Source organism: Hordeum vulgare, chromosome 1H (assembly GCF_904849725.1).
Source record: "Hordeum vulgare subsp. vulgare chromosome 1H, MorexV3_pseudomolecules_assembly, whole genome shotgun sequence".
NCBI lineage: Eukaryota > Viridiplantae > Streptophyta > Magnoliopsida > Poales > Poaceae > Hordeum > Hordeum vulgare.
In genome coordinates this window covers 9,750,923-9,777,539 of record NC_058518.1, presented here as the reverse complement: position 1 = coordinate 9,777,539, position 26,617 = coordinate 9,750,923, and the positions used below count along the sequence as shown (strand labels likewise).

At 44.7% G+C, this 26,617-nt stretch overlaps 1 protein-coding gene across 1 annotated transcript; it reads right to left on the bottom strand.

The window, feature by feature from the left end:
- Nucleotides 1-22,612: 22,612 nt before the first annotated feature.
- Nucleotides 22,613-25,574, bottom strand: LOC123441977 (PGR5-like protein 1A, chloroplastic). Its single transcript, XM_045118141.1, has 7 exons — nt 25,099-25,574; nt 24,416-24,478; nt 24,194-24,280; nt 23,846-24,080; nt 23,659-23,732; nt 23,444-23,542; nt 22,613-23,007 (listed from the first exon to the last, which is right to left on the bottom strand). The coding sequence occupies exons 1-7, from the start codon at nt 25,288-25,290 to the stop codon at nt 22,912-22,914; spliced, it is 846 nt and encodes a 281-aa protein (XP_044974076.1). The 5' UTR covers nt 25,291-25,574; the 3' UTR covers nt 22,613-22,911.
- Between the last annotated feature and the right edge of the window lie 1,043 nt (nt 25,575-26,617).

The following is a 26,617-nucleotide window of genomic DNA, read 5'->3' as shown; positions in this document are numbered from 1 at the left end:
GATCGAATATCGGGCAAGTAACATATCGAAGGACAAAGGGAATGACATACGAGATTATATGAATCCTTGGCACTGACGTTCAAACGATAAGATCTTCGTAGAATATGTGGGATCCAATATGGGCATCCAGGTCCCGCTATTGGATATTGACCGAGGAGTAACTCGGGTCATGTCTACATAGTTCTCGAACCCGCAGGGTCTGCACACTTAAGGTTCGATGTTGTTTTATGCGTATTTGAGTTATATGGTTGGTTACCGAATGTTGTTTGGAGTCTGGGATGAGATCACGGACATCATGAGGGTTTCCGGAATGGTCCGGAAACAAATATTGATATATAGGATGACCTCATTTGATTACCGGAAGGTTTTTGGAGTTACCGGGAATGTACCGGGAATGACGAATGGGTTCCGGGTGTTCACCGGGGGGGCAACCCACCCCGGGGAAGCCCATTGGCCTTGGGGGTGGCGCACCAGCCCTTGGTGGGCTGGTGGGACAGCCCAAGAAGGCCCTATGCGCCAAGGATAGAAAATCAAAGAGAAAGAAAAAAAAGGAGGTGGGAAAGGAGAGAAGGACTCCACTTTCCAATCCTAGTTGGACTAGGATTGGAGGAGGACTCCTCCTCCCTTGGTGGCGCAGCCCTTGGGGCTCCTTGAGCCTCAAGGCAAGACTCCCCTCCCTCCTCCTATATATATGGAGCAATTAGGGCTTATTTGAGAAAACTTTTCCAAGGCAGCCCGACCACATAACTCCACGGTTTTACCTCTAGATCGCGTTTCTGCGGAGCTCGGGCGGAGCCCTGCCGAGATTAGATCACCACCAACCTCCGGAGTGCCGTCACGCTGCCGGAGAACTCATCTACCTCTCCGTCTCTCTTGCTGGATCAAGAAGGCCGAGATCATCGTCGAGTTGTACGTGTGCTGAACACGGAGGTGCTGTCCGTTCGGCACTAGATCATGGGACGGATCGCGGGACGGTTCGTGGGACGGTTCGCGGGGCGGATCTAGGGACGTGAGGACGTTCCACTACATCAACCGCGTTCACTAACGCTTCTGCTATGCGATCTACAAGGGTACGTAGATCAGAAATCCCCTCTCGTAGATGGACATCACCATGATAGGTCTCCGTGCGCGTAGGAAAATTTTTGTTTCCCATGCGACGTTCCCCAACAGAGGCAACCATGAATGAATGGAGATACATGAGAATGAAGAGAAAATGAGCCACCTGAGAGAAAACTAGAACAAGGCACCGGATAAACGAGAAAATGAGCCACCTGAGAGAAAACTAGGACAAGGCAACAATGGAGAAGAATTTGAGAATGAAAGCTGCAAGTTGAGAACGAACAAAATCTTCTGGATGATGGCCTTCGGAGGATCGAGAATGAAAACAACTCAGAAAAGCACCGGATAGCAAGAAAGGGATTACTCATGATTGACAACAATCCAAGATGATGCCAGAAGGCTGAAAGCTGAGTCTCCAAGAGAATGGACCAAGATTTGAGAGAAACACTCCTTCAGACTTCCAAGCTGAGAATGATGAGAATAACACCACCAAGAACTACTGACACTCCGGAATAAAGAAGAATGAAGGGTTGAGCCAAAGACGAAAATAAATTTGAAGCGATCTTGAAGAAGGAATATGACTGATGAAATTCATACTTACGTCATAGTTGAAAAAGAAAAAGAGAACTCCGAAAAGAGTACAAGAGGCAGATAAGATCCTGGGAAAAAACTGTGGGTTATGGGCCCACTCAAAAGAAACCATCGTTGAAACAATTTCTAACAAAGAAAGATACTGCATCGGTACAAATGAAAACTTGATGAGGTGAGGCCCTCGAAACAATTAAAAGAATTGAAAACAAGAACTCTGGGATATCTTCAACACTCCAGATAGAGAAGAGAGGAATGAATAACAAGATAGGCTCATAAGAATTTCCAACATGGGAAAGAATTACAAGGATGAAAAAGGATATGATGAACACTGACAATTGAATTGAATTCACCAAAAAAAATAACAAGATTGAATAAAGACGAACACGAAGCTCCTGAGAATCTTCACAATGAACCACCGGATAGCGCACGGAAGAGAAGATAGCGGAAGCATCACTGAATATAAAGGCACTTGGATGATGACTGAAACATTGAAGAAAAGGGTGGGAGTGCTGGGAAAAACAAAGAAAACTTGGGACAGATGAGAAAAACTCCGGAAAGAAATGAGAGAATGATCTTGCAAAATTAGAGAGGATTGAATTCACTGAAGAGAAGCACACCGGTTGGAAGAGAATTGAAAAAATGACTCCGGTTGAAAAAGAATTGATAAGACAACTCCGGTTGAAAAGAATTAAAAGACACTTGATGGAGCAAGGAAATTGCACTCTCATAAAATATGAGAACACCACTTGAAAAGATATGAATTCACCATTTGACATCGAAGCAACTCGAATTACCATATTCAACAAAACAAAGAATGCGGCTTGCAATTAGCCAGAACAAACTCATGAGAAACATTTCGTCCGATATTTTCGTGGACAGGATCGCACGGGCTCGATCATTACAGTAGCCATCATGTGCAAGGCAGTGCACACGACATACGAAGCATCCCCGAGTCATAGCAAGCTACAAGGACTCTTTAAGACACAACGAGAACCGTCGTAAGACGACCGTGAATAAACGAATCCACTAGATGTCGAACCCCAACCTAACATCATGCATTTGTTGGAAGATTGTCCTATAAGTAACTACTTGAATTCCCACCTAAGAATTCCCGAAATGTTTGGTCATGCAATCTGGTCCACTGATACAAGGAGTAATATATCACACAACTCCTATACTAACCCATCCAGTGTATCACATTCGTCAACACATAACCAGAATCACGGACCTTCTTCTACTACAGACCCTCGTGATCACAATGATACAAGTATGACAATACTCCCGAACAATCTGCACGAGTACTGTGCACATCAGGGTTATCTCGCCACTACTAGTATTGAAGCAATTACGAACATCCTTCGTTCTGAGAAACTAAGAAATCTGAATGATAGCGATGTGCTCGAGAATCCCCTGGAGCTCAACTCCCCGGAAGAAATCAAGTCAGACAGGAGGCACCAAGACAGAACTCCGTCACATCGAGATCATATAGATTCCAAAAATATCCGCGTGATCCTAAAAAAATTGAGTGAGAAGAGGAATAGAATAAATTATTACGTCAAGATTCCTCACCAGAGCATAGAAGAGGAGAAAAAAGAATCCTACTCTCCGATATATAACTAGACTCAAAGCAGTTTTTCGCTAGACTCGACTCGGCCAAGTTCGATCAATCAAGGGGGCTCCTAGGTCGGTACTGGTCTGATACCAACTTGTAACGCCCAAGATACGATCCTATCCTCAATTTGGCATGAGGGCCTCGTCAGGGATAGAAGCGCATCTTGTCGTTTCTCAAGAATGGATATCGTTACAAGTACATGTATTGAAAAGATGAGATATATATATAGAATTGGCTTATACTCGCCACAAGCTACATCAGAGTCACATCAGTACAATACATAAACATCATGAAGAAGAGCAGGGGCCGACTACAGATGAAAACAAACGAGAAAAGAAAACGACGTCCATCCTTGCTATCCCAGGTTGCCGCCCTGGAACCCATCCTAGATCGATGAAGAGGAAGAAGAAGCAACTCCAAATGAACAATCAACGCGCTCGCGTCAAGTAACCTTTACATGTACCTGCAACTGGTGTTGTAGTAACCTGTGTGCCACAGGGGACTCAGCAATCTCATTTCCAAAGATATCAAGACTAGCAAAGCTTAATAGGTGAGGTACGGTTAAGTGGTGAGGTTCCAGCAGTGGCTAAGCATATATTTGGTGGCTAAACTTACGAGTACAAGAAACAAAGAGGGGGATGATCTACGCATAGTGGACGTGAACTATTGTTGATCAAAAGAATGATCCTGAACACCTACTTACGTCATACATAACCCCACCATGTCCTCGATCGGAGAAGGAACTCACGAAAGAGACAGTCACGGTTACGCACTCAGTTGGCATATTTTAATTAAGTTAACTTCAATTTGTCTAGAACCAGTGTTAAACAAAGTTTCCACGTTGCCACATAACCGCGGGCACGTCTTTCCGAAAAGATTTAACCCTGCAGTGGTGCTCCAACTAGTCCATCACAAATTACCACAAGCCGCATAGAAATCCTCGATCACGAAGCTCGCGATCTCGTCGGACTCCTTAGTGGAAAACCTCAACTCTGAGATTACCCAAAGCATCACCGGAATCCCGACGCACAAAATATCTCGTGAAAGGTAAAACTAATCTAGCAAGGCCGCCCGACGTGTCGACGATCCCGATAGGAGCCGCGTATCTCGTTCTCAGGACACGACGGATGAGCTAGACGTCGGGATCGCTAAACCCTAGGTGACCAGGGGCGCCGGACATCGCTCAGGTGGGACCAACACTCATGCGGAGCACTGGCCCGGGGGTTGATTAATTATCCTCGGGGTCCGGAAAGTCCCTATGCAATTTTATTAGGTTATTAGGCAATTGTAGTACCAAAGTTGGGCCTTGCGAGACGAGCTTTAATCTAAAATGAATTATAAAGGGGGTCCCCATAACAACCCCGAACGTGTTAGGAGCGCTCAAATATGGAACATAACACCGGTAGCCAAAACTATGGGGGCAAAGGTGGAACAAAACACCAGGCTAGAAAGGTCGAGCCTTCCACCTTTTAACAAGTATATAGGAGCATTAAATTAAATAGCATTTAATAGGGTGATAAAACCAAGAACCCATGTTATCACATGGAAGCAACTGCACTTGCAACTAGCAACGCTAACACATGGTTAAGCAAGGGGTAACATAGCCGATCAGTGGTTTGCTAGGTTGTGAACAGGTTGAAGGTTTTCATGGCATTGTTGAGAGGCTGAAATTTAACATGTGGTAGGTAACAAGACATAATGACAGAAACTGTAATACTAGCATGGCAATGATAGTAATGGTATCTGGGAAATGGTCATCTTGCCTGAGATCCCGCTTGGAAGAAGAATGACTCCGTGAAGCAGACGAACTGACGTAGTCGAACGGGTCCTCACTTTCCGACATGCTTGTGGAACTCTATCAAGACGGAGGAAACCGGAAACAAGAATCAACACAAGATATTCACCACGGCACTTGCACGACAAGATGCAATCCACATATGATGCATGAACAGCTGAATATATGCAAGACATGGCACGGTGATTCACAACACTCAAACACTACACATTAAGTGAAGTTCAATATGCAACGAGTTGCATATTGACGAAACTCCACATACCAATTATTTAATTCCATCCCGGTTAGGTACATGGCAATATTAATTGTGTTTAAACATGGCAAGAGGTGAAGCGTAATTAAACTACCTATTTAGGCATTTTAAATGAGGTCGGAAATGACATATAGCACCTCCGAGACGACCTCACATGTTCATTTACAATTCTGTCCAGATCTGAACTAACACGTTTAAATAGTTGTTAAACAGCAAATTAAATAGGTTTACGTGATTCTACACGTCATTTCAAGCAATTTACACATAGAGAACATCTCCAACGGAGCTATGGATCAAAAGATACAAGCATCGCAAGATATGATGCATGAATGCAAAATGTGTGCAACGACAGTCACAAGCATTCCAAAACACACAACCAGAAAAATAATATGGAACTACACAAGATTCTAAGCAAGTTTCATGTAGGACACGATCAAAACGGAGCAACGGTTCAACAACTACGAGCTAAACAAGAAATCACTACAATCTGCCAAAATCAGCCACATAGCATTTTCTACACCCCACAACTACGAGCTACACAAAGCCAATATGCTCAAACAAGGCATGAGGCAACAGAGGGAAAGATGCACTACAACATACAACTAATAACATCTAGCATGGAAGCATGGATCACTAGGAAAAGAAGTCACAAAATGGCATCTCACACACTATTTCAGACTTAGTGAAAACCACAGTTTATGAAAGTGCAGTTTTCGATCCGAAGGCATATTGACAGCAGCAAAACCATAAGCTACATGACTCCAAATGGCATGAAAATTGACAGCATGCTAGAGAATCCTAAAGTCTACAACTAACTCCATTGCACGAACCTTAAAAGAGCTATAGAACACCACATAAACTCATGCAAAGACAGCAACAAATTATAACAGATTTCAGACTTAGAAATATTTCAGCATCTACAAATCAGCACTATTTCCTAGCAAGTAGAGAGCAAGCAAACCACACCTAAACATGTATTTCTATTGCAACCAAAATTACCAGGGGCTAGTCTACACATCCAAGGACAAATCTCTAGTTGACAACTCGTTCATATCACCCACGGATTAACTCCCACAAAATAAACAAAAGGGTATCACGGCAAAATATCATGCGAACTAACTTTCTCAAAAACTAAAACTAAATGCACAGTTAAATTCTATGGATTTTTCTACCCCAAAAATATCTATAACATGTGGGGTTGCAAAATAAAAACAACGCCACAAATATATGCGGGAATACGTCCTAAACACGATATAACAAACTAGCGACGGAATCCTACATGCTAAAATACCAACAACTACTCCAAAATACATGGCAAGAGGTCCCTAAAAACATGAAAATTTTGCAAACGGAGTTCGGGCAATCCGGACACGCACGAAAAATTAATACGGGACGACCCCCTATTGGGACGGCATGCTAAACTAGGCATATGGCAAGCCAAACTATGTCAAACATGCATGCAAGTTGCAAATTCTTAATCTACGCGAAATTCTACACGAGTTACACATATAAATCACTCCGATCCGACACACGGTTAAAAAGATACAGGCATTTTAAATGTCTAATAATTTCCTGGAATTAAAATAATTCCGAAACTCCTAAATAATCTAACCGGGCCAAATTGGTGGACGCGATAAAACTAAGGTGCGCCTAGGCGTAGTTTAGAGGGGATGGGGCCTCACCTTGGCTCTTGGGCCGGCCTAGGAGAGGAGGTGACGGGCCTGGCACTAGCTGGGGTCGGCAGCCTTGGGTGCTGACGGCTGGAGGCGAAGACGGGCCGGCCTGGGCCGATGCGGAGCGGGCACTTGAGCTGGGCCTCAGGTCACTCGGCCCAGGCGTGCTAGGAGGCGAGGCCGTTGGGTCCTCGTGCTCCTCCTGCACCGAAGGAGCGGCGTCGCAGGGGACTCCTGGAGGCGAGGGGGCGGCCTGGCATCGGGAGCGGTCGCCGGCGGCGGGCCGGTGGCCGGTGGGAGGCGGCGCGGGGAGGCAAAGCGGGGAGGACCGGCAGGGCGGGGCTCGCCGGGAACCACGCAACAACGGGGGGTTGCGGCAACCGCGTCTACGGGGGCCAGACCGACCGGAGATGAGGCGCGGGGCGGCGCAGGGCGGCGCGGGAGCGCTCCGGCGAGCAGCTCTGGGGGCCGGCAACGGCGGGGCGCGGCTGCAGCTGCGGCGACGGGAGGTGGAGCGGGGCAGGAGCTCGTGGCTCCTTCCGAGGGCAGCGACGGCGGTTGCCTGGATGGCTCAGGCTCCGGATGGGCTCGGGCGGGCCTGGCGGCTGGGAGCAAGAAGTGGGAGGCGGCTATGGTTTGGGGGATTAGGTTTGGTGTCTAAAATGCACGGGGGGTCTAATTATAGACAATGGGGTGCTAGGTTTAGCAGAATTTCGCCCCGGTTTCAACCGCACAATCGGAATCGAACGTTCTCGCACGCGGGACAGGTTAAGTGCTCGTGTAGAGTAGGCTAGCCGGGGAAGAGAGGGAAACGGTGCAGCGTGGCAATGCGATTTGAAATACCGGAAAACATCCGACGATAGACCGGATACGGTGCCGCTACGGTCGAACGTTCGGGTACTAGACGGACTCCGATTGCGACGAAATTTGACACGCGGTCTACCTATAACTAATAAAGACCGCACGCCAAGTTTCAACTCAATCAGAGAATAGTTTACACACACTTTTAAAACGGGGTTTTGACGATGTCGCGGGCGCGTGCGAGTGCGGTCAGGCTCAGAACGGACAACGACGAGAATCGGCAACTAACAACGGATGCAAGTTTTGAAAACTGACGGCAACGGGATGCCGATGCAATGCTGATGATGCACATGATGCGATGATGATGCGACAAATAAAAATAGACACACGACGAAAACGGAATAAATGGGGGAATCTTCTCGAACGTCAGTCTCGGGCTATCGCATTCCAGGAGATAACTTGCCGAATGCAAGTCTAAGGCTCCAGCAAATCATGGGCACTAAAGTTTACAAGGGGAATTTCTCAATCTCCCAGGGCTCATGTATTGGGTACTGCAATGGAGTGTTAAATGTTGTTTGTTCTATCTGGAGTGAGCATGGTGTGAAGAGACTTATTCAGGGTACTAACACCGACTTCTTATTTCTAGAATAATGCTTTTTTCTGTTTGTCTATAGAAAGAACAACATGAGTTTTTTGGCCTAACAAATGAAACTAGAGTACATAATATCTTGAAGAAAGCAGCTTGTTGAGTCAATAATTTATCTTAGTGCATGCTAAAATCGAATCCAAGGAAATATGCTTGTTAAACATGTGTTGATCCTAGGTACCGATACCGGTTTGACATAGAAGCTGTTGGAGATAGACTAGGTTGTTTAGATATAGAATCTTGCTTGTAACTTAAATATCTATCTATCTCTATCTCTAGTCTTTTCTTTATCTCCAAGATGTAATCTCAACCAATGTACGCTATCAGGGAGTCGCGTCCCTTCTATATAAACATGAAGCCGTCGCCCAGGATGGGCACGACGTTCCAACCTAAATTCGACATGGTATACACAGCCTAACTCTTCCATCTCATCTAGCCATCCACCAAAGCTTCCAACGTCGCCATGGCTTCATCCTCCACCACCCACGTCGGCCTCTCTATCCAAATCACCGAGAAACTCATGCGCACCAACTTCATCATCTGGCGTACACAGATAACGCCGCAACTTCGCGGTGCGAGCGTCTTCGGCTATGTTGATGGTAGCATGCCGGAGCCAGCCAAGGTCGTCGTCACCAAGGACAAGGACGGGAAGGAGGAGACCGCACCTAACCCCATTCATCCGATCTGGTTCCGAGAGGATCAGCACGTACTTGGTTATCTCTTGAATAATCTCTCCAAGGAGGTGCTTGTGCAGGTGACATCGATCACCCATGCGCACGAGCTATGGACAACACTGACGCATATGTTTTCCACTACAAGAAATATGTCAACTAACGACCTTCAATATTGGTCACTGAATGGTCATTGATTTCCATTTGTGACCTTTTTATGACCAAAAACAAAAGGTCTAAAGCTGAGGGTCTTTAGTGAACTATAACGACCTTTCTTCTGGATTTGGTCGTAGGATTTTATGACCAAACAGAAGGTCGTAGGTTTAACGACCAAATGATTTGGTCACTAGCAATCTGCCCACACCACGTCAGAGCCACCGTGGCAGGCTAACGTGACAGAATTATAACCAAATGAAAAGGTCGTAAATAAGATTCAGCCCGGTCCATTCCGGTCGTCTACATGGGTCGGGCCCAATAATTTGGCCTTTTATTTTCTGGGATAGAATCTTTTACTGAGCAGGTTTTTTATTAGTCCACTTTTCTTTTGGTCCTTGGCCTACTCTTTTTAGTCCAGTTCTTGTTTGGGCCTTGGCCTACTCTTTTTTTAGGCCCAAGCCTTTTTAGACAAATTCTAGTTTGGGCCTTGGCCTACTTTTTTTTTAGGCCCAAGCCTTCTTAGTCTATTTCTTGTTTGGGCCTCGGCCTTTTTGCTGTCCAAACTAACTTTAGTGCCCAAACAAAATGGTCCAAACAAAACTTAAATAATTTACAACTTCACGAAATACTTCATTAGGTTCAAATAGAGCAAGACATTGTTTCATCACCAGAATGACCAATCACTTCAATAATTGACAACTTCACAGGTGCACAGCTTCACAAAAACTCATCACGCATTTCCACCAAGCTCTCAAAGTCCATGCCCAGTGGACTTTCCTGATGGTTCGTCGCAGCCGCCATAGTTGCTTTCTGCCTTGTGACTCTATCAGGTTCATCAGGTTCCAGGATCCTCTTTGTTTGTCCTGGAGGTGGGGCCATCACCCTTCCTGGAGACATTGCAGCAGATGCTTCTGAGCTCTTCCTCTTCTTGCTGGCTGTCTTCAGTGCCTTGTATAAATAGCACAGAAAAAATTAGATCACAAGATAAATATGTGAGCACAAGGAAACACAGAGCATACAAGAACCCGAACCCTCCAAGCAAGACAGAGTTTGCACCTTAACAGTCTTGTGCACTACAACTTCATCCTCCTTAGGATTGTACTCTGGGTCATCACTGATAACTCCACTAGCTTCTTGAACCCCATTAGTTGTACCTTCTTGTACATCATTTGTTTTCCTAATCATTGACGCTATTGCATCAATGCCAAGGGACTGGAATATCCGATTGTTCCTCGTCATATTTCTAGCCCTAACCTTCTCGTACTCGGTGAGAGGATTCTCATCTTTGCAAGGCAAAGTAAACATAATTATTACGTTAATTGTTGGAATGCATGGACAGACAGCCAAACATATCTTATGATATTTTATTATCATTTAATCCTACTTATTCAGCTAAGGAAGAGTAACAGCACACAGGCACAACTAAGCCAGCTATTTCAGATTACAGCAATACACTTGCATAATAAAATCTGACAGTATTTTACATCACCAGCCTCCAAGATATTTTACTTAGCATATTACATTTCACTTAGCATATTAAGACACATTTTATAAATCTGATAGTATAACCACAAGGAGCAACTTGCATACCATTGGTTGGCCTCGGGTTTGACCTTGTCATCCTTGACATGGATGATCTTGAGGTGGTGCTTGCAAAATAGAATAAACAACAATTAGATACAACAGGGATAAAGTAAAATGATGCACTTATATCAATAAAGGAAAGCATTTAGACGAGCATGCACATACATGTAATACATGTGAAGCTAGCAAACTTGTTGGATCAACAATATAGTGATGTAGTTAATGCATCAGTACTAATACATGTAAAACACTTGGACCAGCATGCACATACACGTCTAGCAATGCACATATAGTTAATGCATCAGTACTAAACTAACAATTGAAGCAAGCAACTAAATTGAAGCACTTGGACTAGCATGCACATACAAGTGTAGCAATGCATCAGTATTAAAACATGTGAAACAGGAGGTAGTAATGTACTAAACTGATAGTTGAAGAAAACTATATATGTGAAGCAATGCATTAACTATTTACAACAATTATGTTTATGTTTTAACTTGCAATTTTATCCATGTACCTGCAATCATCTATAAGCAAAGTAATTACTCAACTGTATCCCTAATGGAGGCAAACATATGCATTCATAGCAACTGGTTGCCCAACATTTGGTGAATAAAGAAGCAAGCAGTGTGCAAGCAAGCAAGCAAAGTGCATAAGTGCTACTAATACAAGCAAGAAAGCAAGCAAAGTAAATAAGTGCTACTAATACAAGCAAGCAAGCAAAAGAAGTGCTACTGATAGAAACAAGCATAGTGCTACTGATAGAAACAAGCAAGCAAGGAATAAAAATGAAGAGGAGTAAGAAAGCAAGTACTGTTGATACCAACCCTAGTAGCTTCTTCTCCAAGTGCTACTGATACAAGCAAGTATTGCTGATGGAAACTCTAATTAACCACAGGGGGATAGAACGAACCACTAGGAATAAATCCCATGAACATGAACAAGAACCTCGAGGAGCTCCTAGATTGAATGAATCCTAACCCTAGATCGACCAGGTGGGGGATGTACCCCCATTTGTTACCCATCACAAATGCAGGACCCCATGATCCAGCCCCATTGATCCAGCCCAATGACAACTACAACCCTAACGCCATGAATCTAACCCTAACACCATGAACCCTAACCCTAACCCCATGAATGTACCGAACCATCCCAATTGATCCAGCCCCATGAACCCTAGAAGAACACATGAGGGGGGTCTATCAAACCCTAGAAGAACACATGAGGGGGATCTATCAACGGGAGATGGGTCGAGGGGAGAGGTACCTATCGTCATCGACTGTTGATTATGTAGATGTACCCGATGTCGTCGTCGATGTAGTCGTAGCCGTCGACGTAGATGTAGATGTAGCTGTCATCGTCGATGTAGATGTAGCCGTCGACGTCGTCGATGTAGTCGTCGTCGATGTAGATGTAGCCATCGACGTCCTTGATTTAGTCGTCGTCGGGGAGAGGGGCGGCGCGGAGCACGGGAGGGGCGGCGGGGCGGCGCGAAGCAGGGGAGGGCGGCGGAGTGGGGAGTGGAATGGATCCTGCGTGGGTAGTGGGGAGTGGAATGGAGAGGGGAGTGGGAGAAGGAGTGGTGGATCCCGCGTGGTAGTGGGAGAGGGAGTGGAGGGAAAATTTGGTGGGGTGGGAGGGAAAATTTTCACTAGTTTTTTGGGGTTTGGAGGTAGACTTTTTCTTTTTCTTTTTTATACACATCGTAGAAATAATGGTTAAAATCATACCGAACAGTTCAACAAGACATCGGTACTCAAATTTATATGTCTTTTATAGTTGGCAGGTCACATGTGATGATGCGACACGAAGGTTTCCCATTTTTTTGAATTTTTCATGGCCGTTTCAAAACGCGGTCGAAACGGCGGGCATGACCGTTCCTACCTAGTGGTTGAATCTTGGAAACCTTTTGGTGTTTCTATGATTAAATAGATACTTGTGTACATAGAAATGATTTTTGGAAAAAATAAAGAGCAAACTATAAGGCAGCCGCAATTTAAATTTGACCCGCTTCGACCTGATTCGACATAGATTTGTCTTTTTCACGAGAGATGGATAAAAGCTTTTGACACCCAACCATTTTGTCAATTGTACATTAAATATGGCCTAGTATGTTAGAAAAATGATTTGGACCAATTTTGAAACAAATATATGGTAGGTCCTTCACAAAAAAACTCATTTCGGGCACTTGAAAAATGAAAAATGAATTTTTCATACAAGGAAGATGAAAACTTCCTTAATCAACATTATTTGTCACTCCAACATGCACCATTATGCAAAATATGAGACCATTTCAACAAACTATGCCATGAATATGGCCATGAGATTGATCATGTGGCTTGAAAGCCATAAATCTTCACACATGATAGCTCATTTGTGTGAACACTTTTTAAAAATAATTGTCGTATTACAAGTTTATTATTTTACATGGTAACTTTATCACATATGATGACATAATGCAAAGGTTTCCCATTTTTTTGATTTTTTTTTAATTTTTCATGGCCGTTTCAAAATGCGATCGAAACGGCGGGCATGACCGTTCCTACCTAGTGGTTGAATCTTGGAAACCTTTTGGTGTTTCTATGATTAAATAGATACTTCAGCTCATACATAATTAAGAGATTCCAACATGCACCATTATGCAAAATATGAGACCATTTCAACAAACTATGCCAAAAGATCAACAACTAGTGGTCATGATGTCTTTTTATGTGTGATTGATGGTCATATTCTGTTTATAGCAACAGGTTAGGTCTTTTTATGGGCACTTAAAGACATTTGCAACAAATAAGAGATTCTTATCATCTTGCATAATTAAGAGATTCTTCTCATCTTGCATTACAACATTGCTAAAAAAGAGCAACACACCAACAATAGCATAGTACAGTTACAAACATAGCATAGTGGAGTCACTTAATCATACACAATATAGAGATTCTGATCATCTTGCATTACAACATTGGTACAAAAGAGCAACACAACAACACAACAACACATCAACCATAGCATAGTGGACTTCATCTTCATCTGATCAGCTCATCCATCCAAAATGTCCCTGATCATCTTCAACTTCTCTTGGTTCTTCTCCAATGCCTTCAACTGATCAGTAATCTGGATCTTTGGCTCATCCCTGCGTTTAATCAGATTCTCAATTCCTTTCTTCAGACCATAAATGTGAAGGTTGAGCACCAAAATTTCATCATTAAGTTTGTCCTTCTCCTTCAAATGATTTGCCTTCTGGGTCCTAATGACCCCGCCTTGAGCTTCTGCAAGGTTGAGCAGTTGATTCACATCTTCTACTAGTTTGTCATAGTTTGCATCAAGATTTATTTTCTCCTCTATGAGGTGGTGAATTTTCAGTGAATTCTCCAAATTATCATCCCTCCTAGCACTCTTGCTGTCTTCCAACATTTCCCACAGTTTTAACAATGCATTTTGCATTGTGGGAGGCCACTCTTGGTCTACCCATCCAACAAAACCACAGTTTTGAGGTGGCTGCAATACAAAATAACCAGCACTTCAGAATACAAAATAACCAGAAAATAACAAGTCAGAATTCTGTAATAAACATGCAATGACAGTGCTGTAATAAACAAGCAATGACAGTGGTGTAACAAGCCAGAATCTTTTAGCTAAACTAGCAATGACAGTGATGTAATAAATAATGACAGTCTGATATTTGAGCTAAACAAACAATGACAGTGATGTAGTAAACACTGACAGTCTGAATATTTGAGCTAAATAAACAATGATAGTGATGTAGTAAACACCGACAGTCTGAATCTTTTGAGCCAGATAGAAAAAACAGAAGCAACTTCATGCATGTCTAACACTAAAGAAGATAGAACTAACCGGCTGAGCACACACTAAAAATCTTCTCCCTGTCTCAAATCCTTCGAATGCTACGCGACGCTCAGGCGGCAGCCCATGCTCCAAGCAAACATCCAGGGCAGAATTCTCAATGCCCATGTAGTCTTTGTCATCGATGCTAGCAGGGATCTAAAGAAGAACCAAGAAACAGAGATAAATCCCCAATGTGAAGAAACCGAAACCCTAAACCTAACCCTAGCTCTACAAATTACCCGGTACATCATGCCGTCCGAGGAAGAGCTGATGTCCAGGCTTGATAGGTCGTTGCTATTCTCATCCTCGTAAACCAAGGCGCGGCGGAGGTGGTGGCGGCTGACGAGCTTCGGCGACGAGGGGGTCAGAGCGCGAGCAGAGTAGACTGGCTCGGTCGACCAGGTTCGAGCGAGACACAAAGACCGACCGAACCGGTTCGTGCCGACCAGGTTTGAGCGGGCCATTTGTTTTTTTTTTTGAAGGTGTCTATGCCATTTGTTTTTTTTGTAAGATGTCACGGACGGCACGTGGCGGACGGGACGTTGCAGGAACTGTCACATCATATAATGAGCGAACTGCCACTTCGTCTCCCTCGTCTCCCTCGTCGCCTCATCTCCCACTTCGTCGCCTTGTCTCCCACTTTGTCTCCCTCGTCGCACCGACTCCCTCGTCGCCTCGTCTCCCAATGAAGGGCGCTCGTCGCGCCGTCGCCGTTGCGGATCTGCCGAAGCAGCAGAAGTTCGACACGACCGCAACCAATGTCGCCGCCGCTGCGGAGAAGGAGGTGCATGTGCCGAAGCAGGAGGACACGACCGCAACCGCTGTCGCCGCTGCGGAGCTGCCGAAGCAGGAGGACACGACCTCGAGCGGTGCTGCCGACGATGAGGTGGGTTTTTTAGATAGGGTTTTCTGGTTTTTTATACTTGATTCGTGCTTGAATGCTACATAGATTTATATATTGAGACTTGGATTTCTTTAATTTCAATCTTGATTTGTGCATGTGGATGTGGTAATGCTTCCCGTTCCCCTTCTTTCATAGTTATCGCTGATAAGCACGAGATTATTTAGATAGGGTTTTCTGGTTTCATATATTCAGAGAGCAGAACACACTCTGCTTTTGCGTGTGTTGGCGAACTTTTGCATTTTTTTGGCTTGAATCAACGGAATCTTTCTCTTATTAGTAAAGATTTCACCTAAGTCATGTGCTTGATATATACGAACACCCATTATTCCTAAATTTCACCTAGGTCTGCCCCCTCTCTTGCATTTTATTGGGATTATTAGTAAGGATTTAATAAGAGTTAGGTTTTGAATTGGGATCTTGATTGTTGCATGTGCTTAGATTTTATTATGTGCCGGATATGTTGATAGATTTGTTGTGGTTATCCCCTCACCGGGGCACGGCAGGGGCTGAGCAGCCCAATAGTGCAATGTTCTGCTATATAAAATGCAGAACAGAGAGAATCGTCTTATGCAAACAGATAAGAAAAGATAATGAAGTGATACTTACAAATTGCTTGCAGACATCACATTTTGGATGAAAGCGCTCCTTGTAACAAGTTTTATGGTATGGATGGTTTCCTCACATGGAGAACTGCATGTTTTTGTTGGTAAAGTCAATACCAATGCAACTACTTAATTAGTATACAAAACAACAAAGAGCTACCTCATAGTCATATATTGGCTGATTACAAGCATATAGTTACAGTATAGTCATATATTGGCTGATTACGTCCATGGCCAATTTCATTGTGACATCCAGCACATGTCCTGACAAAAGAAGTGTATACATAACATATAGTTACAGAGTACAGTTTGATTTTTTGAAAGGACATTTAAATCTTTGTATGAAGGATCGAAAGATTGTATAAGTGAAATGCACAAAGGACAGACCCAGTGCAGAGAATAGGGTGGCTGATGCAGCAGCACTATGAATGTAATTAGAAGCACATTGTTGAATGCTTGACCTTTTGAATACTGTGTTACATAGTTTGTACTAATCGAATTACTTATATTGTAGGAAAAGGAAGCTGCAGGCATGAAGAGGAAGCTCGCCAAGACTGGGTTCAAGAGCCCGTATGACTCTGACTACGACTACGACGAACCGTATGAGGTAATCCCAACTATTTTAGTTCAGCGTAAGCACTATATGAATGCATGTTGGTGGGATTTTTAATGAAATTGATGTAGAGAGTGTTTTAATGTTGTTTGTTTAATTAGATTACTATACATGACTTTTTTCTTTGTTTGTTCATTAAAATTTGGTGTTTGTTCATTGCATCATTCTGAATCAGAAGTGTGTGTTCTGGCTCCATAATGCCTATATGAATGCATAATGTGTGCGCAATTAATTTGTGTGTGCAGTATAACTATGGAGATGACGTGGAGGACGGCAACAAGGAGTCCTTCATTGAGAAGGAAGCCCAGAAGATTAGGGAGAAGCGGAAGGCGGCCTACTTCAGGAGGGGAATGTTCAGATGCCCATACTGCACCACAAAGCCAAAGCCCAGGGATGGTGTTTATGAACACCTGATGTCGCATGCACGCGGTTTATCGCGGAGTGCTGATCAAGACATCAAGACCAGGGCAGAGCATGCAGCCCTCCTGAAGGCTCTAGGTCCCATTTAGTCGTCACCCTCCATGATCCTCTCGGTTTATCGTCGTCGTTGTCTGTTGTACTTTTGTGCACTGTGTTATCAGCCTGTTGTGTTGTGAACTGTGTTAGAATGTCTTATACTTTTGATGTTAATTATGGCAGGATGTTATGGCTGCTTCTATTTTGCTGCTTGATCTATTTTGTTGCTTCACTGATGTTATGGCAGGATGTTATGGTCGACTGGTTAGCAACAGGCAACATCTCAATTCAGCTCTCTGATGTAGATAGCAACAGCAATAGCAACAACTGTCGATGGGTGAGGTGGTCGTGGCGTCAGCACCACCACCGCTGGTCACCAGCCTAGTAACGACCATTCATATTGGTCATTATCACCTAGAAATAAGGCAGTGCCAGGTGCTGTCCGCTTTATGACCTTTTCTAGTAAGCAAGTGATGACCTTTCTGATGAAAATGGTCGTTGGTTTTTGGGGCTAGGACCCCTCCAGACAGCTTACGACCAAATGATGTCAAATGGTCATAGATTTATGACCATTCCTTCCAGGGTCACTAACAAAAGGTCGTTAGTTGACATATTTCTTGTAGTGTTCATCACAGTCGTTGTCCCACATCAACAACATCCGGGTCGCCCTCACCAACGCACAGAAGGGGACACAGACCGTCGCCGCGTTCTTCACGCACATGCGCTCCCTCGCCGACGAGTTGGTAGCGGCGGGCAAGCCACTCCCTGAGGACGAGCTCATATCCTACATCCTCGCCGGGCTGGATATGGAGTACCAGCCCCTCGTCTCCGCCCTCGACGCCCGCACTGCGCCCATCACCCTTAATGATCTGTTCGCTCAGATGAGCAATTTCGATCAATGGGTGGCACTGTTCCAGGGGGCAAACTCTGGCGGCGGTGGGTTCCAATCCTCCGCTAACGCAGCCATGCGTGGCCGCAATGGCTCACGCTACCAAGGATCCCCGCATGGCAAAGGGAAGAACGCTGGCGGCCACGGCAGCACCAACACCCGCGGCGATGATGGCGGGAACAACGGCCACAACAGCGGACGGCCCTCCTCCAACAACAACAGGGGCCGTCGCTCAAACTCCTCCAAGCGCCCTGACACCATCCGATGTCAGATCTGCGGCAAGCCTGGCCATTCGGCCAAGGACTGCTGGTACCGTTTTGATGAGGATGGCGATTCCTCACAAGACGAGAAGGTAGCAGGTGCAACTGATGGATCATATGGAGTTGACACAAATTGGTACGTGGACAGGGGCGCCACAAACCATATCACCGGCGAGCTGGAAAAGGTGACCATGCGGGAAAAATACTGCGGGCAAGACAACATCCACACCGCTAGCGGAGAAGGTATGAAGATCTGTCACATTGGTCACTCAGTTTTTAAAACCCCTCGTCGCAAAATCCATCTTAGAAAAATCTTGCATGTCCCTAGAGCCTCAAAGAATCTCCTCTCCGTTCACCGCATTGCTATTGACAATAATGTCTTTCTTGAATTTCACCCCTTCTTCTTTTTGATCAAGGATCAGGCAACGAGGAAGGTGCTATATCGAGGTAGATGCGTTTGTGGGCTCTACCCTTTGATCTCGGAGATTAAAAGATTCAATAAACAAGTTTTTAGTGCCACCAAATTATCTTCTACAAGGTGGCACGATCGATTAGGACATGCCTCTTTTTCTTTAGTTGAAAATTTTCTTAGGAAAAATAAGCTCCCATTTGTTCAAGAGCGCGATAATGAAACAATTTTTGATTCATGTCAAAAATCTAAGAGTCGTCAATTACCTTATCTCGTATCTACAAGTGTTTCTACCAAGCCCTTGCAACTGATCTTCTCTGATGTATGGGGTCCCGCACCTTCTTCTGTTGGTAGACACACCTACTATGTTAGTTTCATTGATGACTACATCAAATACTCATGGATCTATCTTCTTAAAAAGAGATCCGAAGTGTTCCAAGTGTTTCGTAATTTCCAAGCTCTCGTTGAGCGAAAATTTGATAGCAAAATAATAGTTGTCCAATCTGATTGGGGAGGAGAGTATGAAAAACTAAATTCTTTCTTTCAAGAACTTGGCATATCTCATCATATCTCTTGACCACATGCTCACCAGCAAAATGGGTCTGTTGAACGCAAACACAGACACATTGTAGAGGTTGGTCTTGCACTTTTGGCAGGTGCATCTATGCCCCTCAAATTCTGGGATGAGGCATTTCTCACTGCCGCCCACCTCATAAATATCCTCCCTAGTCGAGTCATCAACAATGAAACACCCACCGAGAGACTTGTCCACATCAAACCAAACTATGCATCCCTTCGTGTGTTTGGTTGCGCTTGTTGGCCAAATCTTAGGCCTTATAACAATCGCAAACTTATGTTCCGATCCAAAGAATGTGTTTTTCTTGGTTATAGTGCTCAACACAAAGGGGTAAAGTGTCTTGATATCTCCACTGGACGAGTCTATATCTCTCGTGATGTCTTTTTTGATGAAACAAAATTTCCCTTTGCGGACCTCCATCCCAATGCCGGTGCCTTGCTCCGCAAGGAAATACTTCTCCTACCACATCATCTCATCAGGGAAGTAACTGTGATGACCACATGTTGACTAATCCTCATAACCTTGTGCATGAGCCTTGTGATGATGCAGATCAATCTCCAGTGCAAATCAGTGAAGAAAATGGTGAAGAAATTACCTCCACCCAGCGATATTTCATGTGTCCGTAGGGGGGAGCATATCCGCCTCGGGATCAGCACCGGCAGGCGCACCAAGGCCACGAGCAGGCGCATATCCTCCTCGGGATCAACACCGACAGGTACCTGCCGCGATGGCGCCGAACCAGCAACTGCCACCGGGCCCCCTCCAGCACATGCAAACGCGTCATCCGGTCCTCACGAACCTCCGGCATCGAGGCTCGCACGGACAGGTGAGAGCCGTTGGCCTGCAGGTGGACCCCACTGCTACCAACGGCGCCCGCGTCCTACTACTGAGCCGACAGGCGCTCCTTCCCAGGCTGATTCGGCCAGGGGCACGGCCGAGGGCACATGCGCCGACATTGCAACCGGTCGGCCTACACCATCATCATGCGCTGAGGCTGATGGGGCTGTCGCGCGCGCCGGATCTTCTGCACCACCATAAGCTGCCGCACCAGAAGCTGCTGGACCTTCTGCACCACCGTCCCAGTCACGAACCCGTCTCCAAAAAGGGGTAATTAAACCTGTTGATTACAAGCACAACACCAAATTTGGTCTTGCATGCTCCACAGGTGAACCTAACACCTTAGATGAGGCACTTCGTGATACACGGTGGAAGAAGGCTATGGAGGAAGAACATGTGGCACTCCAGAAAAACAAAACATGGCACTTAGTTCCTCCACCACGAGGTAAAAATTTGATTGACTGCAAATGGGTTTTTCGCATCAAAAGAAAGTCTGATGGAACCATTGATCGCTATAAGGCAAGACTTGTTGCAAAAGGCTTCAAGCAACGGTATGGCATAGACTAAGAGGACACTTTCAGTCCTGTTGTTAAAGCTGCAACCATTCGTCTTGTTCTATCTATTGTTGTTTCCAGGGGATGGAGTCTCAGACAGCTAGATGTACAGAATGCGTTTATTCATGGTGTTCTGAAAGAGGAAGTATATATGAAACAACCTCCTGGGTTCGTCGATAAAAACTCACCCTTTCATGTGTGCAAATTGGATAAAGCTTTATATGGACTGAAACAAGCCCCAAGAGCATGGTACTTCCGTCTCAGTAAAAAGCTGCAAACACTTGGTTTTGTTCCTTCCAAGTCTGATACTTCTTTATTCATCTACTACAAGTCACATACAGCTATTTTTGTACTCATTTATGTTGATGATATTATTGTAACAAGTTCATCTAATGAGGCAATAGCAGGCTTGTTGAAAGACTTGAGTGCTGAGTTTGCACTTAAAGATCTGGGAGACCTGCACTATTTTTTGGGCATTTAAGTAAAGAATTTTGGAGACAGGCTTCATCTTTCTCAAGAGAAGTATGCTGCCGACCTAGTAAGAAGAGTTGGCTTGCAAGGATGCAAACCCTCACCAACTCCCCTGTCTAATACAGAAAAACTATCTCTTGAGGCGATTGGTTGATGACATGAACGACCACCGAATCTCCTTCCATGCCCTCTATTGCTGGGACTGGCAATTGCTCGTTCACCACGCTAGCCGGCGTGTCGTTGCACATGTGATTCAGCATGATCTCGCTCACCTATATATTTGAACAAGACACTAGAACAGATTAACCCCCAATTACTCTCCTTTTTTGCTGGGAAACCCCAGTCACTTGCACAAAGTATACTACTCTTGTATGTTTCTAGTACAACAACCAGACAACAAATGATGATGATACTAACTAAGGAAAGAGCTAGATCGATGCAAAAAAAAAAAAAAAAAAAAAAAAAAAAAAAAAAAAAAAAAGAGGCAGCTAGATAGGATCGCTTACAACGAAGGTGTGCTCAACGATTGTGGCATCCCTGCCGCCTGGCGCGGCCGCTAGAGCCACAACAAAAATCGAAGAAGAAGAGAAGAGCATGGCGCGGGCCGGCAGCCATGGCTGCCACGAACAACGAGGAGCTTAGCTCTGGACTGATGGATGGTCAGGCCGACCGAGTGAAGCAACTGAGAGTGAGAGCAATGAGGCATGTCACATGTGGTACTTATCTTGCTTTGCTTGCTGATCGTCTGTCATGTGTATGCAAAACCATCGGCTCATATGTTCTTATATGATTATATATACCCCTAAGAGGCAATCTATCTATGTATTGGAAATAATTAAGACAAAGGTTTATTAATAATAATTTTTAACTTATGTGCCCTATTAATTTCTTATATGCTATAGATCGTGGACTCAGGGAACGGTTTCTTGTCACTCTGGCTTTCCCTTAAAAAACTCAACATAATGCTCTTCTCCACGCCCTCACATTTTGAACAGACAAAATATATTCGAATACCAATCCTTATCCGAAATTCATATGAAACATATCAGCTAGCTTTCTCCCGTGTCCTCAACAACGTAATGAACTACTCACAAGCCAGAGTGGATATGAATAACAATCTGAATGTATAGATCTTTCTCTGAATAAACACAAAGCATCAACTACTAAACAATAATTAACACCAGTAAGTGTTTACATAGATCAATCTGTACCAGTATAATTGCATACGGATGATGGAGATGGAGATGATGTTGTTGATAGATTTCTTTGTCAAAAGAAAATCTCAACTTTTAATTGTATATATTGGTCTCTTACTGCATTGGAATGAACAACATTCCCAGTGATTGCAAAGCATAATTAAGCATCTTTCAAGCACTTCACATCAATTAGGCGAATCCAATTCTAGTAGTTGAGAAAATATTTGATAAGCAGACCTAGGTGAGCATTGCCAATATTTGTATCGTCTGTTCATCTGCAGAGTTTGGATATCTCGGGAAGAATGTACAGATTTATAAAATGCGTGGTTGAACATTGGAAAAAAGGCAATATGCACTACAGAGCAACAAGGCTACCATCTTCGGGAGGCGTTTCAGGCTTTCAGCAGATAAGAACACAACAGATATGGATCTCTTTCTTCAAGAGCTATCACTGTGTTTCTAGTCTTTTATCCATCTCCTTTTCCTAGGATGTCCTTGCTTCACCATATAAACCCGGCCATAAACCCAGCTTCTTCTAGGCCCAGACAGCGATCTCTGCAAAGCAATGCTGAAAAATTAAGACATGCTATGCTCTGTTTTACAGTGTCAGAAAATCCATATATTGGACTGCCAACTCACCAAGACTTCCAAACCTGAATTTTGACTGTTATAAAATTGAAATTTTCATTCAAGTATGTGTTCTGCTGCAACAGTGTGTTGACTTTGAGTGTCAAATGTGGTGTAGGGGCCTGAATGTGCTTATCTATCACTCTTATCAGTGAAGAAATTATTGAGAAGGGATTGGAGAGTATGTCACTGTGCAAGAACTTGACGTAGAATTAGCAAGATCATAATTTGTCAAAAACACAACAGCGTTGTTTCACATGCATTGCTACTTCAACATAAATCAGATTCCCATTTACAAAAATGTCCAAAACCATACACTTTGGTACTGCAAAATCTGTACGAAAATTACAGGTATTTCACATACCTCGACTTTAGTACGGTACTCCAATGGACACTCACAGACATGGCATTCTGCCTTGTGGGGTGCTTTAATGGATTTATCTGTCTTCACAAATGCAAAGACCTAGCAAGAACATGCTTTGCTTACTAAGATGACCAAAATGTTGTACTAAAAAAATATGGATCAATTTTTAACACTAAAAGGAGCCATGATGGGCAACTTCTAGAAGCAAAACCAACCTGCTCACCGCAATTGGGGCAAGAGCCTTTTAGTGCGACCACATTGTTTGTCAACAGGCCTTGCAGTGCACCAACTGAATAAACAACAAAATGTTTTAGGTGTTCGGCAGACAAAATTTCAGACTGAACATGAAAATCACGGCACGCTGATAACAGCAGAAAAAATATACTTAAGAACTTCCCTTACCTGATGCGGATGCAACCGGATAGCCAATCAGATAGCCTAATCCAATCAAAACCATGTGGTTCACCCTGGTTATCCCGTCAAGGGACTTAGCGCCGGAGAAGAGAGACCTTGCTCCGAACGCGTCCCCGAACGCCAGGCTCAGAGTGTAGAAGCTCGGGACCAGAAATGCCGAGGTACCGAACAGGAGCAGCAGCGTCCAGATGCTCGATAGTGCCATAAACATCGAGTGGTCCTCCTGCCCTATACCCAAATGTCAACCAAAACACTGAATTGTGAGCCTGCAAGTAAACGGGACACCAGGTAGGTTTAGCCGGAAGAAACGGGGTAAATTTTCACAGAACGGTTTACCTCGGCGTCCGCGTACGCCGACTGTCGCTTGAGGCTGCAGCGGGGGTATTTTACGACCGATGGGGAGCCGTAGACCCGGAGCTTCAACTAGCAAGGCCAAGGACACATGTATCGTTAGGATGCAGATGCGAGTAGGCGACAGCGAAAGGAGGTCTGAATCAGGTGGTGTGTGTGCTAATGTGGATATGTAAGTTGGGTGGTTCTAGGCCTGTGTCTGTTCACCTCAACTTTGTCGAACATGTCGTCGACGATCAGAGGCTGGCCGCTGTAGTAGGAATCCCTGGCCTGCCATGAAGGATTGCACTAGATCATACACATGGTGATGAATGTGGCTCACATAATGTACTTGAGACAGCATTATTATTTACAGCATCAAAAGGTACAGTACTAATGTTCACTGGAAAAGGATTGCAACTTGCAGTTACTTACAGGTTAATCAGAAAACGTGCAGTACGAATGTTAATTTGAAAAGGATTGCAACTTGCGGTTAGTTAGAGGTTAATCAGAAAACGTGCAGTACGAATGTTAATTTGAAAAGGATTGCAACTTGCGGTTAGTTAGAGGTTAATCAGAAAACGTGCAGTACGAGGGTTACTCAGAAAAAAAGACTGCAACTTTTAGTCCATTTCAGGTTCCTAATTGACTGCAGCTGAAGCTGCTATTAACTCTGATGGAATAGAACATGAGCAACAGCGAGCTCGATGGATCGAACCTGCAGGCAGGCGGTGGTATGAGAAAGATTGTGCAGCAGGCAACATTGTTTGCAGCATCAAAGGGCAACCCCGGTATGAGATACAAGGAAGATTGCAGAGTTTCAGTTAATTTCTTCAGGTTCATGGTGAGTGTGGCTGAAGCTACTGCTAGTTAACGAGCCAGCGTGCAGTGTGAAGGAGCTGGATGAGTACCTGGCGGTAGAGCGCCTCGAGCATCTCCTGGCTGGCGGTCTCGATGGGCCCGACGTAGAGGCACGACGGCCCCTCCCCCGCCCCCGCCCCCGCCGCCGCAGCGTAGAGGCGCAGCCCCGCCCGCGGCCGGCCGAGGCGACGTCCGTTCCCGGGGGCCACCGGGGCGGCGGCGGCGGCGGCGGCGGGGGCCATGGACGATAGCCACTTTCTTTACTCTGTATGTGCGTGGCAGCCGGCGCGCGCTCTCCCCCTCCTCTCGTAGGCGGTGGGAGGAAGGGGGCCGTGAAAGGAAAAGAATCCGGCCAAGGGGGGATGCGTGGAGGCCTCACGCACGGCGGGAAGCGGACAAGAATGGGGCGCGGGGAGGATATCAGGCGGTGGTTGCTTGGCGGCAAGAAACGCCGGAGGAAGAAGACGCGTGTGGCTGCTGATTTCCGGTCAGCTGCGAGGACCAGGATGTGGGAGAAGAGATATCATTTTTCATCTCATTTTCTGTCCATATCTGGGTGGATGATGGTCGCGTGTTTGCATCATTTTTTTCCAAAGAAAGCTATAACAATCAGATTGACATACTCTTGAAAAAACACACCCCAAGAAAGCGAGTCTTGAAATTACTCCCTATGTTCCTTTTTTAAAAAAAAATTTAATAAAGACTACATACTAAATAAAACGAGTGAATCTACCCTCTATATAGTATATCTATATACATCTGTAAATAGATTTTTTATTAAAATATTTAAAAAACTTATATTTAGGAAGAGTACATCAGAATCCACACCGAAGTTGTTATCTCTAGTTTTTCCAACTGTGGCCCTATCTTCTTCCATGCGCGTGGTAAATAGAATAATCCGTGGAAAAATCAAAAGGCACTTATAGGTGTCGGCGCGTCGACCCAAATTTGAACCCGACGCGCCGCAACCCATCAACCCCGTGCGTGTAAATTGTTTGATCTGTTCCATGTCCGTCGTTTCTCTCAGCCTTCACCCCCTCCCCCTCCCCCCCCCCCCTACTAAGAAAAACATGGTGGCCGCCCTTGTCGCCTCGTCGGTTTGCCTCGCCTCCGATGCTCGCCGTCGAAGCTCGCCGCCGACGCTCACCGCCGTCAATAAAAAAAGTCACATAACAGCTCTTCATCCCCGTCCCTGCATCCATGGTAGCCTCGCCATGGCGTGGGCCGCAAAACATTCCTCGCTGGTGCTGCCAACCCCATGTTGCAGCATTAATGGCAACACGACGTCGCTCGCAGCCAAACCCGAAGGTAGCAAAAAATTAGGCCGGTTCCAACAAAACAAAAAGATGGTGGTAGCAAAAATACACTAATTCCAGCACAAGCACCACATGGTTGTAGCAAAAATATGTGCTGGTTCCAGCAAAACTGTAAGTGCATCTAGTGTTCTTAGTGATTTTGTTGTATTGAAGACTTATAGGTTAATGAACTAATATGTTTATGAGTGTATACAAGCTAAGTCACTCAGGAGTTTGAATATTCAAAGAAAGTCGACCCCTAAAAATGAATGTC